The 20990-nt window shown below is 39.2% G+C and overlaps 1 protein-coding gene across 1 annotated transcript in view; it reads left to right on the plus strand.

Annotated features, from left to right (window-relative positions):
• slc1a7a (solute carrier family 1 member 7a) overlaps window positions 1–20990 on the plus strand; it is a 38799-nt gene that overhangs the window by 12769 nt on the left and 5040 nt on the right. Inside the window, exons 3-8 of the mRNA XM_028019730.1 lie at window positions 9506–9721; window positions 14560–14602; window positions 15718–15949; window positions 16202–16301; window positions 18815–19048; window positions 20406–20600. Of these exons, the coding sequence (XP_027875531.1) occupies window positions 9506–9721; window positions 14560–14602; window positions 15718–15949; window positions 16202–16301; window positions 18815–19048; window positions 20406–20600 (1020 nt within the window). The remainder of the gene's footprint in view (window positions 1–9505; window positions 9722–14559; window positions 14603–15717; window positions 15950–16201; window positions 16302–18814; window positions 19049–20405; window positions 20601–20990) is intronic.

The following is a 20990-nucleotide window of genomic DNA, read 5'->3' on the forward strand; positions in this document are numbered from 1 at the left end:
CAAGCAACTTCAGCTTTAAATGTAGCAAAATACAACAATTTAGATTATTTGTGATCTAAGATCTTTTCTTTAATATGCATTTGTGCATGATTTGCTGCAATATTGTAATACTGTATACTCATAATATGACATGTAATCTTACCAGGTTCATGACGATGAGAAAAGGATACAAATTACAAACTTAGTCTAAAACAATCTCTAATGGGAAAAGGAGCATTTTGTCCACATGTTGAAGGTTTTTTTGCTACTATGATTTTAACATAAACTTAAAGAAACAAACACTTTGAAAGTGACACCTTCTTAGCTTTCATGAATAGAATAAAGGCGTCATAAATCTAAAGGTTATCTGTTTAGTGTGGAATTATTCAGTTCTACATTGATTTCTCAATATTTCTGCTCCAAAATCAACACTTTCCCCACATATCGCAACTGAAATAGAGGATTATATTGATTAATGCTGAATAAAATGAATCTTTCTTTAAGTTTTTAATTTAGGCTTTCTGGAACTTTTCCAGAAACTTCTTTGTGTATCCTGTAAATGTTGAAGTCCAAGTCTAAACTTTGACCTCTTCAGACCTGACAGCTTTGTTTGGTCAAAATCTAGATGACAGATGATGTGGGCTGCTTGTAGTAACAACACTGACTAAATTGAGTCTTTGTGTGACTTGTCAGTTGAAATCCTTTGTATTGCTCAGTGGGCAGAAAGTGCCTGTTGACTTTAAATGACATTTATTTGATGAGAAGGATTGTTTTGTCTTAATTAAAATATGTTAGCCAGGATTTTGGGAACCAAACAAGTGCCCTTAAAACCTTTAAGCATGTTTAAGAAAAAAACCCAACATACTGTAGTTATGCAACTTGTTACCAAAGATGAACTGTGGAGGCCAAATGCTTGGACCTGGTTATTGACTGAAATCGGTCTCCCTCCCCAATTACTGGCTCTTAAAACAATCCCCTGCCCCCGGCGTCCCTCTCCAGCTCACTCTAAGATTTGAAGGAGCCTCGCTGCTCTGCAGAGGAAACTCATTTCAGGCTGACCTGATAACAAGCACTGGAGTTTGTCTCGTGTGTTTCCGTGCTGGCCCTGTTGCCGGGCAACTATTCAAAGAGTCATATTTACTGACTGCTGAGACAGACTCTAAACCCTCGATGCAAACCTAGAACATCACGGAGAAAAAAAAAAAGACTAAACATGTTAGAGTTCGATGTGATTGATTTGTCCGAGGTCTCGCCCGAGCATTAAAGATGTGTAACATGTACAGCTGAAACCAGAAGTTTACATACACCAAATAAAAAGATAACTTTGTTTCTCACTGTCTGAAGTTAAATCACATAAAACTTCTCTTGTTTTTAGACAGAAAAAAAAGAAAATTATTTCTATTTTATAAATGCTACTATATTGAGAGAATGAATATGTCAGAAAGCAAGAAAGTCACTGAGTTGGCAACAGTGGGGTGGCTATTAACTACAAACATGCAGACATGACCTGGTGGGCCGGTCTATCGGTCAAACTTCTCTCTGCAGAGCAGAAGAGAACAGTGGTTGATTTTTAGACCTTTGCTGATGGGGATAATATCGGCTTCATATGTATCAGTCGATCACTGATCTCCCAAACTTAAGGAAATCTGTCCCGATAAATAGGTGCACTCCTACTTTCTTGCAGATGTTTGATGTTGCCTCAATATTTCCACATAATGTTCTTTACTCATGATGTCATCAATTTTATGATGACACCATAATCTATTGGATTTGCTTTTTTTAAGCTTGTCCTCTCCTTTCTGGTCGATTGTTGCTAATACCATCTTAAAATGTAAAAGATATAATCTTCTGTCCTGCAAAAGACAACATGTGGCTTTTTTATTTCCTCTTTCGGTTGGCTACTTGATAGACCTTATTCCAGCAGTCCGTTAAAGAATACATATTTTATTTTGTAGGAACTAGAGCTAGGTGTGCTTTATTTTCTAGTCGAGGCCTGGTCCTTGGTTCTGATCAGCAGAGAAAATGTAAATCTACAGCTAAGACTTCAGCTGCATGCTTCATGCCGCAATTGGTTTGCTTGGTAGGTCAGGAAGCGGAGTTGGATGAACGAGAGGTTTGTGGAAAATTGGTTTTCTTAATCTCAGCGTACAGAGAGCCAGATAAACACGGCAGAGTCGAGCAAAGCCAGGAGAATTCCTCTTCCCGACTCGGTCTGCTGTCCATAAACCTCCTGTTGCTAAAAATTAGGCAGGAGGAAAAACCGTCCTTCTGCAGCACCAGAAGGACGTTGTTTTTTCCACTGATGGCCACGAAGCATTCAACTTAACAACTAGGGAGTGTGTCATGTCTTTTTTTTTTTTTTTGGAGCACCATCACAGCAGCTCACTGAAAGAGAACAGAACGCTGAAAAATAAAGGGGCAATTTTTCTGGATTTTAATTCATCCTGGCACAACCTGAAGTACGCCGCATTCAAACAATACCCTTTTCCAGCTGGAGCTTGTTGTGCACAGTCACACGTCTTTGTACGAGATTTGTGATGACTCACGGTGTGGCACGGACCTGCTTGTGGAAAGTCTTGCAACCAAGGCAACTGCGGCACCAAGTGCACCCCTTGTTGCATCTAGAAACCCAAAATAAAAACTGGGGATATCAAATTTAGAAGCTGCCGCAGAGTTAGAGGACTTATGCGACCTATAATTATCTGAGCTGCTCAAGCAAAAGGCCAGGGTGTCAGTCCTAGATGTCAAGGATAACCCTCTTCCACGGAGCCGCTGCTGTCTCTCTTTCATCTGGATGTGGGATTACTCTAATGCTCTTGCACAGCAAAGGTGGAGCAGGGAAGGCTCTAAACTCCATATGGCCCTGAACTCTTGCAGCAGATCGGCCATGCATGTGCCCCGACCTGCCACGGTCAAGGAGGCTGCACATGGCAGGTGCCACGCTGTAATCCCGCCCGGTCTCAAGAGCGCTCAGCTGCAAGTTTTCTTGGTTACTGTGCCTTGCAAAGGTATTTATGGCCTTTGCAGTTGGCGAGATGTGGGAAAAGCTCAAACTTTGGGACAGCGTCAGCTGCTATTGATGTGACTGAGCAACACAAGTCAATGTATCACAGTGAAATGGAAATTATGCATGTTAACTTTGAGAGTTTTAAATAAAGGCAAGTGGACTTCTCAAGACACGTCTCCTCTCGAAGAGTGTTTCTCAGTTCTGAAACTTGGGTTGAAAATATAAGGTTTTTAACATTTAACCAGAAGCACTTACACTGATAGGGCAATGGGAATCCTTAACGAGGCCCTTGATATTACTAATGAAGGCCATCAAGGTCACACGAGTCTCTGAATTTAGACTCTTTCAATTCTTTGTTGGAGTTGCTGACATTGATGTTCTTACCAAGCCCCCAACAAAGCCAACATCTGCTCTGTCAATCTGTTTGGGAAGATAAGCCAACGCTGCAGTGGAGGTGTTAGAAAGAAGAAATCTTGAAAAATTAAACATGATGGCATTGTTGGGGACTTGTTAGAGTCATCGGTGTCAATGACACCAACAGGGAATTGAATAGTCATGACAATGACATTGCTAGTGACCTCTATTGAGTTATCAGTTTATGGTTACAACTTATAAACCTGACTCTTCCAACCCAAGATTCAGAACTTAAGAACCGTCTTAGAGGAGAGGAGAGGTGACTTCAAGATGTTTAGTTGCCTTTATTTAAAACTCTTAACATTATCTTGTCGTGGACGCCAGTCTCGTCTGGAGTAGGGGACAAAGCAAACATGTGGAAAAAGGCACTCTGGATGATTGAGTAACATAACCTGAGCGCAACGCTATGTGTGATGTTATGTCACCCTGCACATATCATCATCATGCTGGTCCATTGTGTTGAGTATTTTGCGCTGCTGATGCTTTTCATCAGCAGTTTGATGGAAAGATGGATGGAGCTAAATACAGGCTGAGCCTAAAAGAAAGCCTGTTAGAGGCTGCAAAAGGCTTAAGACCACAAGAGACAAAGAATATTCATGTGTTAGAATGATCTAGTCAAAGACCTGATGTTAACAAATTATGTCCATTCATTTTGAAACTGAGCTATTTTGTAAAGCACGTATGTAAATCTAGTAACAGCCCAAGACTTGAAGCTGGAATTGCAGCAAATGCTGGTTCAGCAAACTCTTCATTCAGGAAGAATGCATACAAAAACACTACTTTTCAAGAACTCAACTGGATGGTAGCAAAGTTAGGCACCGTTGCTCTGCAACAACAAGTTTCTGGGTAATGTGGTTAAAAATATACATGCTAGAAAAAATAAAATGAATATAGTTCTTTTCTGGTTTTCAAAATGTAAAAAGTGCCACCTGATGTGAATCACAACACATCATAAATTACATAAGTGTTAGAAAAGACAACCCAGACAACGGAAGCAGTGATGGAAATCATTAAACAGCCTAGAGAAGCCTGCAGCTGGATTAGTCAGAAATATGAATTTCCTCTACGACTCCCATTTTCAAACCCCTGGCTTCAGTTGAATGAGTTGCAGATATTTCAAGCCCATCTGTGTGAAGGTTCAGGTTCAGATTGCTGTGACATTAAACATTATTTATTCACGTTCCATTCCGCTGTAGACTCAGAGACGCGTTTCAAATACATCCTTTTCAGAAGAGTCTTTGACCTCTGAACCCTGTCCCCAGCTGAAGTCTGCTAATCTGTGCGTCTGGAATCACTTCAACATGATGAAACCAATGACTGATAAAGTACAAAGTACATATTCATTCTGGTCTTTCCTGTCCTAACCTAAAACCTGTTGCCATATGGTTTTACAAAGAAGACTTTCTTCTGGTAACAAGCCGTATTTATTCATATATGAGACTTTAACAGAACAATTAAAACTTGTTTCCACAAATAATTTGACATGACGACAATAATTCGCCTTCGACCTGTTCAATCCAAGAGGAAAATGAAAATTCTGTAGAGATAAAAACAACAATTTTAAAAAGTAATAAGCACCACAAAACCTGGTTGCAAAGACAAGTACTTTGAAGTAAAATTGATTTTATTGATGATTGATTTGTCGCCACAGTAACTAACATTTACATTGTTCTCACTGTACAAAGGTATCAGTCAGAATAAAAGGAATTATCCTATGATGTAAAGCACTTTGAACCACTTTGCTGCTGAGATGTGCTATACAAATAAACTTGATTGATTGATTTTCAAACACCATGGCACAGTGAAGGTAACTTCCAATAATTCAAGACCATATTGAACAAGACCGACATTAGATTTCTACCAACTGGGCTTTAAATCCAAATTCGACTGCTTTGTGTTGCAAGTAGGTTTGATTGTAATGTACATATGAGTTTTAATCTGTCTTTATAATTGGGTCCTGACGTTTGGAGCTGATTTTGCATTCCTATGTATGAATCAGCGCTGGTCTGGTATCGAGGCGACCTTTGTTGTGATTTGGAACAACGTAGCTTAAATTGAGTTAAAATGGTGGGAGAAAATATAGATGTAGAATCTGCTTACTAGTATAAGGCCATAGAGAGGGCAAGATGACTTTTACTACAATCTCATACATAAAGGTTCAAAACAGGGTGAACTAACATTTGACTTTTGATTTACAGTGTGCATATACTGAGTACGGAACTCTGTTTAACATAAGTAAGCTTGGGAGGATGACAAGAAGGACATGTATGCTGCAATTTCTTGATTATCGTTTGTAACTTTTCATTTTTTTATTCGCGCAGCGTGCTCCGGGGGGCCCCGCCTCTCACTGGCTGATCCGTCGCTCCATCTTTTCTCGTCCACCTTTTGTTAATCTGCTGAGGAAGTTATCTGTTTAATAACAGATCCACCTCAGGAGATGTTTCCCCTGTGGCCCTTAGACACCCTGGCTTATGGCGCCCGTCATTTGTGTGTTCCTGAACATTGTACGACTTTGCTGCTTTGACCTTCAGCAGAATGCTGGAGATGTTTTTTCTTTCTGCCGGAGCTTATCGTACTCTGCCAGGCTGAGGGGTTGGATCTCTCGGTCGTTGCCGCCGCCAACACGACCTACCGGCGGGCGAAGAGGGTATTCTCACAATCTGTGCATCAATCTATGATTATATGTAAATCCTGTCTGATCCCAGCGTTCAGCTCAGGACAACAAATTGTCAAAGGTATTTAACATTTAGCAACAACTTATATAGCATTTCTTTTCTTATGTAAGAGGGGAAAAAAGCCTAGATTGTCTTACTGCCTACATGCCGCTTCATTTTATGTAGGAAAAACAATGTTATCGTTGTCTGGATGGTGAAACTAGTCAAAGTTCAAGTGTTTCTTGAGAAATAGTGATATTGTTTGTGCTACTAAGTGTGCTCAAATTATTTGGAATTGTGTTTCAATCTAGAATGGGATTTCTTTTTTTTAAGATGTATAACAAATACAAAATAATCAAATATTAAAAAATGATATTTTTAAGACATTTAAAATACATATCATTTTGTTGCTTCAATCAAGAATTAGATTTTTTTTTCTTTGTCAAGCAAAAAACAAAAATCATAAAGTATTTGTCCCCTAACAAATTTCTGCTGTTTTTTTTTTTTACACTTGTTTCGGATCATCAAATGTCAGACAGTAGACTTAGTGTTGCAGATGAACACATATAAGTATTCTTTCTAAAAAGAAAACCTAATGTCTGAGTCCGCATTTATAATATTATTTATACCCAGATGCCTCGACATTTGCAGATCAACACTCTCTAAACTGGAAGAACACTTATTGGCTCAGAATAAACTTTCCTAGATTTGTTAGCGATATCCATTTTGAACAGTTTTAAATTATGGAAGCGTTTCTGAAGGTTGAGAGAGAATTACTACAGATTTTAAACAACATAATAAAGTCAGTAAAGCAGTAAATAACTGTCTCATCTGCATAAAGGTTGATTTTGCAACTTTTCAATGAATGCTTATTAAAAATGCTGAGTAGAACTGGACCGAGGATCGAACACTGAGGCTGAATGTGTGACAGACTGATATGTGACAATTTGTTCTTCACTGTACTGCTTGCTACAGTAGGAGTACAACCTGGTCAATAAAAATAACTGAATAAAAAAAACTTTCAGATCTATTGTTCGTTATGAATTATCGAATGCCTTAACCATGAGGGTTGAGGTTATTTAACAGGAACTTTAATATCTTCACTGGTAACTGTTCCCATAAAAAGCATCCGATTCACATTCACCAACTACCATTTCTATTAAATCATTTGCTCAATATTGCTACGCTGAATTCTCGGTTGCTGCGCTGCCATTCCATCGATGAAATGACAATACTTCACATTGTTTTCATCAAATGGAAAAATGATATTAGATATCTGAAACCTTTCAGTTTAGCAGCTGGGAACACTAATAAGGTTACATATTTGCCTTTGATTGGTGTGTAATCTCCATACTCTGTGAAAATTCATGAAGTTCTGACCCACTGAACACATCCATGACAACACTTGCCAAGTGTGAGCAGATTATGCTCTGACGGCCAGATAATCTTGTCACACAAGCTCAACAGGCTGAGCAGAGATGCAGGCGAATGTTGGCGCCCTTCCACAATAAACAAAAGTACCTCTGGAATAACGTGAAACTGACATGTGTTTTAAGTCGCCTTTTACCGTTTATCCTATATTTAAAGGAGAGGAAGGATTGTGTAAAATTGACTTTTTTTGAGCTTTGCATCATGTTATAATTTTATATAAACATATCTGGTGTGTTGCTTTGACTCTTTCATGCATATTTGATTCTCCCATGTCAACCATCTGGGGCGCCTAAACACTTGCTCTCACAAAGCACCGCCTATTTCCACAAAGCTCCACCCCTCCCCTACTACTACCCCACTCAGCTCCTTCAGACTAGCAGCAAACACCTGGTGGAACTGCACGTCTTCTGAGTCCATCATACAAACTACTTCTCAGTCCACCGCTCCAAAGAACGGTTGTAAATGACTTAACAGAGGAACACTGTTGTGGTGACTTCCTGAAGTCCGAGTGGCGGAAAGAGTAGGAGCTTCTTAAAGAGACAGAGGCCCAATTTCAAGGTGCCAAATTGCAATTTGGATAATTGATTCTGTTGAATATGGCTGCATTCACCGTCATTCTCTCCGAGTTCCTTCTGCGGACGTGCTTTTTTTTTGTCTTTCTGTAAATAGAGGTGCATTCCTCTGCTACTTTCATAGGGCTCATTAAGTTCAAATTGCAAAGCACTGAGCAATCAGTGCTTTGCCTTGGAGTTCAGCTTGAACGGTTTTCTTGGTTCTTTTTCCCTTTTCTACCATCCACACCATCACACTGATTGATTCTGGGGTTGCATTTCATTGCATTATAATTTTTAGGTTTTACTTATTTGGCAGCTGTGCTAGCAGGAAGAAAAAAAAAACTCCCTGGAAGACACTAATTGTCTTTACCTTTATATGCGGACATCTAAAATATTCCTTTTAAACCCTCCAACCAGTTCTTATATTTAGTGAGTTAATGGTATTTTGGTTTTGTTTGAAATTAGCTGTCTGGTTGATGAAAAGCTTGAAGGCACCTGTTCTAATCACGGTCAAACGCCTAGCTTGTTACATGACTGTAACGCAATAATTAATAGTCTTCTTAAAGGTACAGTCAAGTGAAATCATCAAAAACAACTTATTTTCACGGTTTTATTTCATTATCACACTGCAACAGGAGCTTTCAGTTGAATCGGGATTTCCCAGCCTTTGTTTCTATGACACCAGCACTTGTTTCCGGCTCCATATCTTCATAGCCTCACTTCTCAGAAGTGACATTTTTCAGCCTGCTGCGTTCCACACTGACTGAGACGCGGCTACGCCTGAAAGCCTCCTCCTTGCTTTTTTTTTTTTTGTATTCCCGAGTTCGCTTCTAAAGTGACCCAGACTGCTGTAGTAAAAAAAAGAAGCGGTATTTAAAGCCAATTTGAATGTAAATTTGTCTTTTTATATTGTGAAAAGGGTTTTTGTTCTGTTTTTTTTTCTGCTCCCCACAGTAGCCCCCAAACTTTGAGCTGAAAAGAAAAGTTATGTTGCTGTGAAAGGCCTAATAGCAAATGTGCTCAGATTGCCGTACTTCAGAGAGCAGAGGCAGTGGGGCGACTCGGAGGCCCTCTGTGGTTATATACAGGCCCATTCAGTTTCGTCGAGTGCTGCAATCGCTCCCGAGCGAACATGAAAAGGCTTGCTTTTACTTACCCGCGAAGCCCGCTGTATAATTATGGTGGAAATTTTATATTGTTAAATAGCGCGGTGTGAATAATTTCCTCACACAAAGAGTTAGTTGAGCGTTTCTAACACAACTCAGCATTCATGCTTCTTGCTTATCTCCCTCTGCAGGAAAACTCATTCCGTTTCAAAGTGTCCTCTTTGACAGGCAGTAGAAAAGGAGCACTGAGGGAAGCAGTTCCTCAAAGCTGGTCAAATACTAACTTTCTCCTCCTTTTTTCCTTTCCGTCTTTCCTGAATTCTCTCCTGTTTGTGCCCCCTCTCACCCGCTACGCTTCAGTTTGATGTCAGGTCTCGCTGCCCTGGACGCCAAGTGCTCAAGTCGCTTGGGCATCATGACCATTTCCTACTACTTGTGGACCACCTTTGTTGCCGTGGTGGTGGGCATCCTCATGGTGTACATCATACATCCGGGCGGCGCCGCCCAGAAGGAGGACTCTGAGGACAGCAAGAAGCCCATGACGAGTTCTGCCGATGCGCTGCTGGACCTCATCCGGTAGGAGGCCGTCGAGAAATCCACCGTGAAATGGTGACCTTGCAAAAGTATCAATACCGGCTGAGCTGGAACTACGGAGGATGCTGATTAACAAACTTGATAGAGACGTTCCAACAAAGACTTGCAGATGTAATTTCTGCAAAAAAGCAGTTCCACAAAGTATTGACTTAGAGGGTAGAACACAAATGAACGTGGTATGGATACTTTTGCAAGGCTTTATAGCGTAGCCAGCACCATGGCTTTGCATCTAAACATCCAGACAAGCAAACTTTTAACTAAGGGTGCATTCCCACCACCTGTTCAGTTCACTTTAATCAAATTCTAGTTCATTTGCAGAAAAAGTCTGGTTTGTTTGGATAGGAGTGACTCTGTGATCAAACTCTGACAAGGACCAAAAAAGCGAACTCTGGTCCACCTAAAAACCTGGTTCTGATTTCTGTTGAAGTGAATTCTGATGCGGATTAAATGCATATGTGAATGTCATGTGAACCAGAGACCGCTCCAAAACGTTCCACATTAGCCCACTACCAAAGAAAAAAGTGAAGGGCGTTCTGGGTAAATACAACCAAAACAAACATAATAGTCTAGAGCTAGTGGGATTAATGGTTTGTGGTCTTTTACCAAAGACAAAAGAGAAATCCTACAGCCACTAAAATCTGACACTTCTCCCATTTTTGTTTACATTTCAGGAAAACATTGTCTTTTTAATGGTTTTTAAGTGGTTCTTGGTGCAGCGCCTCCACAGGCAAGGAGGGGAACAGGTTTTTCAAAGGTTTGGTTCGTTTGATGTATTGCAGCGTTAAAACAAACCGCATTAGCTGAAAATGTAACCATTTGTACATTTTGGGGCCCCAATCGAACTGAGTCTACTGAACTGTTAGGTGTGAAAACACACTAAAGCAGAGGGTGTTTGACAGATGGAAGCATAGGCTTGCATCGTTTGATTACAGACACGAAGAATTACAAAGTCAAGTCAGATTTACAATCTTGCAGAAGCACAAAACATTTTTGATTTTACAAACTGGATCTTTGGAAAAGTCTTGTATATCTTTCTTGTATTGCAAAAACATAATAATAATAATAAAATATCACATTATAAATCCAATTTAAATTCTTTTGTGGAATTAAACTGGAAAATTAAACACATAAAATAACGCAACCTTAAAAGATCCACCCTGCTCTTTTAAGACCTGGGAACTTATATGCAACTGGGTTACTGTGCTAAGCTAATTAGTGCTGAAGTCTGGTAGTGTTGGAGGTAAACCTGGGTCAGGCCTGCTGAGGAAAAGGTGGGCCGTGTCAGACGGTGGACTACGGCCAAACGCCAGCAAAACACAAGATCTAGAGAGCTGAATTAAAGGAATTCATAAAAACCATCGAAAATGTGAACAAAGACAGACAGAAGTCCATGTAATTTAAATAAATTAATGCTTAATTAGGAATTTAATCTCAAGAAGTTTTACTATACAAACAGAATTAAAACATATTCCATTTTGGCTTGCATTTAGCAGGAATTTAAAAAGAAGGAGGGTTATAAACTGGCCGAGCTCATAAATCCAGCTACGTATTGATCATGTGTAGTGGCGAAGCCTGGTCTATAATAGGCAACAAACGGGGTGTGTGTGTAGGCGGGGGTGGGCGTACGTGTGTGTGTTTACAGAGCACAGCTGGGCTTTGGATTTATTGCGCAAAGCTCCTTTACTGCCTTCATCTAACGTGCAGTCATGGTCTGCTACAGCTGTAGCCTCACAAAAGCACCTGACCCTCGCACAGTCGTGTGTTTGTTGTGAGCGAACACGCGCCGCGACGTTATATAAATGAGCATGAATGGAAACGTGGCGCGTTTATTCTGAGCTCTGAACTCAGAGTGGCTCATCAACCAAAATGCAGGAAAGAGAGGATACGATTTCTCTCTGTGATTAAATCTGTTCAGAGGACTTCGTGAAGACGCACTCAGTCCCACCTGAGTGACCCTGCCCACTCTGTTTACTAAGCTTTCTTTAGAATACAGTAGATCTTAATCTCTCGTAGATTACTCATCTTTGACTCTGCACTGGCGTGGGATTTACAACAGGTTCCAGCGTTTCAATTCGGTTGGGTTTTACACGGCGCAGGTTCAAGGCAAACGTTGCCTCGATGCATTTTACAAGAAGATTTTCTGCTTATGTACAGAAACGCGAAGGTAATTGTGCAAACGGATTCAAAGTCAGTTTGACCTTTCTTGATGAGGGCCAGTGTGCTTGAGGGCTCCTGCAGGCATGAGAGGCTCCAAGACTGAATAAGATTCTTAAAGGACAGAATGACAAACGAGTCAATTGAGGTTAAATATAAATCATGGAAATAAAGTATTAGAAAGTTACTTTGCTTCAGCAATTCAGATCAAGAAGTAAAATTTATGTTTCATTTATTAGATAGAATAGTAACATACACTGATTTATTTTGATGAACACAGCAGACAGTTAATGGAAACCTTAAAATTTAGTTTCTTCAATGATTTGAGTCTTGCATAACAAACTGCACTTCCTAAGACTCTCTGTGACCATTAAGGCATTTCTTCATCTAAAATCCTATTTTGAAGTTCAACATTTCTGAACTTTCTGGTTCTTATCTGTAAACCGTGTTGATCAAAATTATCCAGAGTCATGCGATCTAAAATACATCACTCTGTCTGTGATAAATTCCTAGACAAAAAAATAAAAATAAAAAGACTTTCTAAGTGCAAGCCGACCCACAAATGGAATTCTGCCTGGGAGTCTCTGACCACGTTGGGTCAGTGCTGTTGTTAACAAGTGACCTTCTTGTTGGTACATTGCGCCCTTAACTGTGTAGTCTACTGAGAAAATCCTCATCAGTTTGTATGGTCAGGACTTTTGGGTCTCAGCTGTGCAGTATGCTGTTTATTTATCATTTATATTGGAGGCATCCCAATTCTGTTGCCACATGAGAAAAGCTGAGTGTGTTTGAGTGAAATGTTTAGTTTTACGTTTCATGGAGTAAAACTCTTGACTAATGCATTAGTCAAGAGTTTCACATCAAATCTTGGACACAATGTGGAATGCAAAAAAAAATGTCATTGGACACAGTTACTGAGTGAAGATGGGGTGTTTAAATTATTAATAACCCAAAATTTGTGGATGGATTATTTTAATAAAAGATACCAAAGGGCAAGTTAAATTCAATGTCTTATGACTGCTTTGGCAACCAGATGTATCAGTATGGTGAACTACTTTGTTAGTGAATCCAGGCTCTACAGACAATCAGATGAGATAACAGATAGTTTTTGGCTAGCTGGGGTGGAAATGTCTGAGTGGCCAACCTAAAGAAAATCTGAGCTTATTACAAACAAAAACAAATGCTGTTATTAATGTTCAACTATTGGTAAGCAACCCTGGTCACAAATTTTGGTGAACATTTTACAGAGACAAAACTGATGTGGAGCGATCTGATGAGACGTGGATGCGGTGTAATGCTAAATCGCCTAAAATGTTTTTGTGCTTTTGCTAGAGCCACAAACATCAGGTTCATCTTCATAATTTGCCTGTTTTGTAACAAAGTCTAGCAAAAAATCCTTTCTATTGTCTTCTTTCTGAAAGAAAAACTTGTTTGCTCCTGCAAACTACCATCCAGTTATATTTAAAGTCTGTACAGCTTCCAAAATCAGGGACAGGAAGTTAGCTGACATGCTGCGGGCTAATCTAGAAAACCGAACGACAAATTTCATTGGGGGGTTTTAAGCCGCCAGTTAAATTTGTCAGCTATTGTAAACTATGGCAATATATGACCCAGAAAGGAAATATTCTCATGGTTGTCCAGAACAGCATATTCGTGTCTGCTGGGAATGCTTGGTCTTTTTTAGCCGCTGTTAGCAACAGGTTTGATTTTGGGCTCAACTCTACATGGGTTACAGATTCAATAAAAACTCTTAACAAGTACTTTTTACCAACAAATAAAACCACCAAAACGTTTTGCTGCCCCAATAATAACAGCTGTGTCTTCCTTTAGATAGCCCACTGATAAATTTCTTACCCAACTGCAGTTGGCCAAAAGTGATTCAAAACCCTGAAATCAATTTCTTCCTACAAAGAAGTTTGCGTCTGACAGGAAAAGAGACCACCGTCTTTTACAACATCAAGCAAATTGAAAGAAGCACCTGTATAGAAAGATAATTATTGATCAGTTTTTGCATTTAGTAACATATATTCTTCTCAATCACCATCAGAAAACTCCGAATTGGCTCCACAGAAATGAAATCATTCTCATACTGCATATTGCTGAGCAGCTTGCAGCCGTTTTCCACTGGTACACAGACAATTCCTCTGTTGTCACTACCTTCTTCAAGGCCTCCTGTTCCTCTACTCTAATTTCCAGCTACACCAACAGATTTTTCTATCAGATTCTGAACTCTGGATGACCCGTTTCAAGGCATTAATATTCATATTAGTCAGAAGAAACGTGTTGGTAATATTGAACTGCTACTTTATGAATAACTTTGTACTTAGCTAGAGACAGAAACAAAATGCAAGGTTCTATGAAAATATAAGATAATTTGAACATAACCATAGTTTGATAAAAGCCTACATGTGATATTTAACATTAAGTATAGGTTTAGTGTTTTGATACAGTTTAAGTTTTTCTTAATTAGCCTTTCCATCTTCACTCAGTCTCTGCTTGATATCTCCGGTACTTCTGCATGTGTCACCATGGTTACACGTTGGCTGCCTGTCCTCCCACATGAGCCTTAGTAACATTTAGTAGCATCATTGAAACAGCATTAATCAACCCATACAGTACGACATCTGACAGTCACTGATCAATTTTTCCCACTTTTTCCCCCCCAGCAACATGTTTCCAGCCAACTTGGTTCAAGCTACATTTCAACAGGTAAGCTAATATCAGTATGACATGATAATAAAACATTTTAGAACGGAGATCATACATGGTGTCTTTCAAGATTATCTACGTATAGATTTTTTTCCCAACAAAAGTAAGGTAAAAGATAAGATGCTACAGCATTTGTACTAAGCTAGCAGACAGTTAGCTTATAGCACAGCGATTCACAGGTGTTAGGAACCACTGCCAAAACGTTTAAATCTACAAATTGTTGAAATTGCTTACAGCTGCTTATTTTAATAGTTCAAACACCAAATATATCTTCCTATGCTTTAATACAGACAGTGGAAACCATGTTAGCTCAACCGCACAGGCTAACATCTATCATCTTCCTTATTTCTGCTATTGGTGGGATAGCCAATCAGTGACAAGAAGAATAAAGGCAGCGTTTGGATTGGCTCCTTTCGTAAACATCTGCCAACAGTGTGTCAAGTCGCAGTGCACATTGGTTTTCACCTCCTCAAGTCGCATTTTTCAATTCAAATATTTTTGATACGCTATAGAAAAAAAGTCAGACAGATTTTCCACAAATAAATGGGAGAAGGCCTGTCACAATAGTTAACCATGTCACTCAACACAGCAATAAACAACTCCAACTTGGTTTAGACTTGCAACTAACTAATGCAGCCTCATGTCTGTCATATAATCCAGATGTCAGAAGTAATCAACTCTCCTAACTCAAGATTTTGCTGATCAGTCTTAATTGCTCCTTTATCTCAAAATGTTGCTCTTTACAATCAATTTTCTTGTTTCCTGTGACTAGCGGATAATTATGATGTATTTGAATGTCTGATTTACTTGAATACATATCATTTGACTCTCTAGTTATCTTCAAAGCCAGAAGATAATGGCGTATAATTTTAAAACGAATGTGATCCTTAAAATAAATAAGTAAACGTCTGTCCCAGTTTAGTGCAGACTTCTGTTTGATCATGTGCTTGTTGTGTGGATTATTGTAAATTAGAAACATCACATTGAGAAAATGGCATGCAGTCGGTTATTTAAAAAAAGAAGAAGAAAAGAGCCCAACCATGTGGTTAGTGTTTCCACTCTGATTATTGTGCTGATTTAGAGGCTCCAGCTTCTGTTTTTTTTCCGCCCTCCAGTATCGGACACACAGAGTGTCCGAGCTGATCCCCAAGCCGACGGTGGCCCAGCTCCTGGACGAGACCACCACGCGGCGGGTCTACATCTACGGCGTCCAGGACGACAACGGCACTGACGTCCAGAACTTCTCCTTGGACCTGACGCCGCCTCCCGACGTCATCGTGAAGACGTCGCCCGGGACCAGCGAGGGCATGAACGTGCTGGGGATTGTTATCTTTTCTGCAACTATGGGTGAGCGCTTGGCACGCGCCCTGCAAACGTTAGCATGCACTGCACCCTGAAGCAGCGGCTCAAAGTGACGGTCTGGGCATGCTCCACTTTTCTAAATGATTCAGTTAGAAACACGTGTTTCGCCCCTGGTGAGCAATTAGCACAGTTTGAAAGCTTCCCTGTAGGTGAACCCCCGGGTAAATGTAATATTTACCGCTCTATACATAAGCAATGTCGTTATTTTCTGTTATTTTTTTTAACCTCTTATTGTAGGAATAATGCTGGGAAGGATGGGACCCAACGGAAGCGCGTTGGTCAACTTTTGCCAGAGTTTGAATGAAGCGGTTCTGAAGATTGTTGCCATTGTCATTTGGTAAGAGTCACAGTGGAAACAGGAAGTTCACAAAGTAGCAACTCACCTTACCCAGCCCAATACAATGGTTACTAATCTATTTTTTTTCATTCTGAATTTTCATATATCCACTAAATAAGTATATTAATGAATAAAGCTTGTCTAATCTAAAGGGATGTGTAAATGGTCTAAAAATAAAGTTCCCCCTTTTTTGCACGAGTGTCACTCCTTATGGAAACTTTTGAAAGCACTTAGAGGTCACAAAAATTATATTTTTAAATAAACATTTTTAGTACATTTCTTTCTTCTTTCTGTGTTTGCCCAATGATAAGCTGAAAATGTGACGTTTTACAAAAATGAACAAAATATTGAGATTTGTTTTACAAAACTGAAATCACAGACAATCCAAACATTATTAAATATATTAAAAGGGTCTTGAGTAAATGGGCGACTACAGATGAGGACGGTAGTTGCCTAACTTCTTGGTTTGAGTGTTTTGTTTTTTGGGCAAGATTTTTTTTTCTTCTTTTTTTGCGTAAACTCAGCAACAAGAGTGTGGAACACGGCGATTCTTTCTTCTAGAACTGCTCAAAAATCTATTTTTGTGTAATATTGCTGGATGTTTGTGGTTCTATTTAACAAATGAACCGAGTTGATAAATAAAAAGTCATTTGCTGTATTTAATGTTTTGTATAATAGGGCGACTGTGAAAATGAAAGACTTTTAAAAAGTGTCCATCTGCATCGATCAGTTTCTACTCACGGGCCAGATTCTTCATTCTTGAATTGTTAATGGAGCTGCATAAAATCATTCAGAGCCGTAAATGGGCTGCTGCCCGCAGCATCATTGCTTCCATTCTCAATTCTCCTTATTCCCTATTCGTTTCACTACATTCAGAGATGCTACAGCATCTGTACATAGCTAGCAAACAGTTAGCTTACAGCACAGCGATTCACTGCCAAAAAGTTAAAATCTGTAAATAGTTTTAATTGCTTACAGCTGCTTATTTTAATAGTTCAAACACCAAATATATCTTCCTATGCTTTAATACAGACAGTGGAAACTATGTTAGCTCAGCCGCCCAGGCTAACATCTATCGTCTTCCTTATTTCTGCTGTTGGTGGGATAGCCAATCAGTGACAAGAAGAGTAAAGACAGCTTTTGGATTGGCTCCTTTCGTAAACATCTGCCAATAGTGTGTCAAGTCGCAGTGCACATTGGTTTTCATCTCCTCAAGTCGCATTTTTCAATTCAAATATTTTTGATACACAATTTCTGTCGAATTGGAAACTCACCGGTTTCCAATTCGAACCTGAGGCCAGTCTTTTCTACAGTGATCTCACGTTGATGATAAAACAGTTAAATCTTCACCAGCACGTCCTGAAGGCATTTACCGGGATGTTTTCCTTCGTTCTTCAACACCCAACCAAAAAAAAAATCCACAGCTTAATCCTCAGAAAGTCTGTGATTATTATTATTACTTGACATTACATGGTTCGCTGAACAATAATCACACAAAGAATGAGAACTGACAGTAAAAAAGGATAAAACACCTTTTTGCCAGAAAAAACATTCTTGTGACCTTTAACCTAAATCGTGAGACGCATTCATACGGTTCAGACTTGTATCTGTTTGCTGGTACCAGTAGTGGGTTTGAATGTTTTGGACCACAGATTGTTTTGAGAAGATCAATCAGCTTAATCTCTGCTTGTTTGCAGGGTTATTATAGTTTTGGGTCTTTCATTAGAGTTTAGTTTCTTTCATTGAGTCTTTTTGTTGTCAAATTCAGGTCGTTTTAATTCATCTTTAGAGTGTTTGCTAGCTTTTATTAGTTAAATATTGTTCCGTTTTTATTACTTGTAGTAGTTTTAGTTTTTTCACAGTTTTTGTTCAATTTTAGGTGCAGAATAAAAAGAAATCTGTAATTTGTTTTGTAATTATGTAGACATTGATTGGATAAGGGATACGCAACAATTTTCAAAACATTTATTCAATTGTTGTTGAACAATAAACTGACTCTGGCATTTTCGCTCAATTTTGCCCACTAGCGTAGCGTAGCCACCAGAAGGGGTATGGAGTGCCATAATTTGCAGATAGCTGCCATATACAGCTTGCGTGAAACAAATAAGCTATTAGTGCAAAAGGGTAATAAATAGATTTATAAACACAAAAACAAAGGATATATCTATAATTTTAGTATGTTTTACTGGGTTTTATAAATGCGTAATATAATTCCTGTTAAATTACCCCATAAATTACCATTTTTATTTATTTCAGCAACCGAAAATGTTTTCTCAATTTCAGTTTCTGTCTTTTCGTTAGTTTTAGTTAGCTATAATTACCTTTGCTAACATGCTAACATCTGATGGCTAACAGTTTATCCTAGCACTAGGATGTTTTTTGTTTTCAGCTCTTACTTCATGTTTAAGGGTTACTAGCAACATTCACACAAAGAATACGGCTTTGGGAAATCTTATATTTTTAGTCTAAGTTCTTAACAAGCTTTCCTCGTCTCTCCTCTCCTCCACTTCCAGGTATTTTCCCTTCGGCATCGTCTTCCTCGTTGCCGGGAAGATCTTGGAAATGGATGACCCTTCAGCCATGGGGAAGAAACTGGGCTTTTATGCCATCACTGTGGTCATGGGCTTGGTGCTCCATGGTCTTTTCATCCTCCCTGCCATGTACTTTTTCATCACCAAGAAGAGTCCCATAGTGTACATTAGAGGGATTTTGCAGGCTCTGCTCATCTCTCTCGCCACCTCCTCCAGGTAAAAACTAAAATATGATCCAACTGTACCTCTTTAGATTCTCAGCTTGCTAGGGGTTTTGTTGTCTTGAACTTCGTACATGTCCTCCAAACATATGGATGTATTTTTTGTGATGCCGGCATCATGCTGGACAGTTATTGTGACATTTTAGCCCACAATTATAGATCAATCAATCAATAAAACCCAGCTATTTTTATTTACAGAACACATTTCAGACATCACATTGTATTACCAAGAGATTTAAAGGGTTTAAAGTGGACAGAGATAAACAACTCTGTCCACTTTATTAGAAATAGTTCGACTAAGTAAAAGAAAATATGAATAAATACATTTCTTCAATCAGATAAATAAATCACTCTCGCGGGATGATGAGCTGAGGACATGTAACTGTTTAAATTAGTAATAAAAAGCCAGTATTGTAGCGTAAAACCATTATTATATTATTTAGGATACATTATTGTGTCCTAAAAGTAGGAATAGAGTAGTAAACATACAAATACTTACATGTTTGTGATAGAATCTGAACTATCAAAAAGATACAGTGGTTACCTAAATAAAAAAGAACTACGTAATAATGAAATGAAGTAGTACATTCTAAAAAAAACCATTACTATAAACTGAACAGATTGATTTTAATTACATCCATATTTTTAGCTTGTGGAGCACCGTATTTTGAATACACCGTTCTAATGAACACGTTTTCTGTTCCCGACTACAAAGCAGCTCTAGAAATTCAAATCCGTCTAAAATGTAAAAACCTTTTAACAAAGACGATTGAGACAGTTCTTCTGAGTTCTGAACTTCATTGCTTGCCACAGTACACCACATCCCTATGCATTCTGAGCACTGCTCCAAACAATTCAAACTCTTAGCAGTCAGCTAAACATATCAACAAAGTGAATCAATACACACCAATGTAAAACCCTCTGGAAACTCACAATGCCTGTGACCAAAAGTCGATTCAGTCGAGTCTGACAACACAAACTAAACACTTCTTTTAGCAACTTCAAACATGTGACATTTTTACTACAGTGTCAGTCTGCGTAGTGGGTTCTGATGGTAAGGGCTAAGGGCTAGTACTATATCAATCCATGTACTGTGCGTGGATCCAAACCAGACTGGTATCTTCTGAAATGCTGCCAGGGTTTATAAAAGAGCATAAAAAACTTCTTTTGATCTTCAGTTAAAGTCACAAAGAAAACGTAACTTTTCGAGTTCACGTTTTACAGCTAAATTCTGTGAAAATCCGTGATTAGCACTTCGATCTCATCCGGTTTTTTGCTCCCAATCAGAATAAGTAATCATAACACCACTGACCGTTGTTCAGACCTTTTGTTTTTCTGCCTTTTTGCCGCAGCTCTGCCACTCTGCCTATCACCTTCAAGTGCCTCCTAGAGAACAACCACATCGACCGGCGCATCATCCGCTTCGTGCTGCCCGTCGGGGCCACCATCAACATGGACGGCACTGCTCTCTACGAGGCCGTGGCAGCCATCTTCATCGCCCAAGTGAATAATTACGAGCTCGACTTTGGGCAGATCATCACCATCAGGTAAAGTTGACACAACTCTCAGACTCTTCCGCTGAATGTTGCGCGAAGAAATGTCAGCCTCTGGGGTGGCAGTGGGCTGGAGAAGGGACGTTAGCTTGGTTTGCCCTTTTCAGGCAAATATTTCAAAGTTTCCTCATGGCAGGTTCTTTCAGTTTAAATAGCTAGAAAAGCTACATGATTAAATAGCTGCTCTGTGGGGTTTTTTTTTGTTTTGTGTTTTACACGAGGTCAAGTTCAGCTCAACATATGTGTGGTTTCTCGTTTGGCATGCTAATGAAGCTACGCCATTTTGTGTATTTTGTGAATTTAAAGAAGCTTCCTCAACACTTAGCCCTTTACAGGTTCACACGCCTGCTTCAAACTTTGCTTTCAAATGAGAACAGGGAGTTT

Source organism: Xiphophorus couchianus, chromosome 6, assembly GCF_001444195.1.
Source record: "Xiphophorus couchianus chromosome 6, X_couchianus-1.0, whole genome shotgun sequence".
In the NCBI taxonomy this organism is placed as follows: Eukaryota; Metazoa; Chordata; class Actinopteri; order Cyprinodontiformes; family Poeciliidae; genus Xiphophorus; species Xiphophorus couchianus.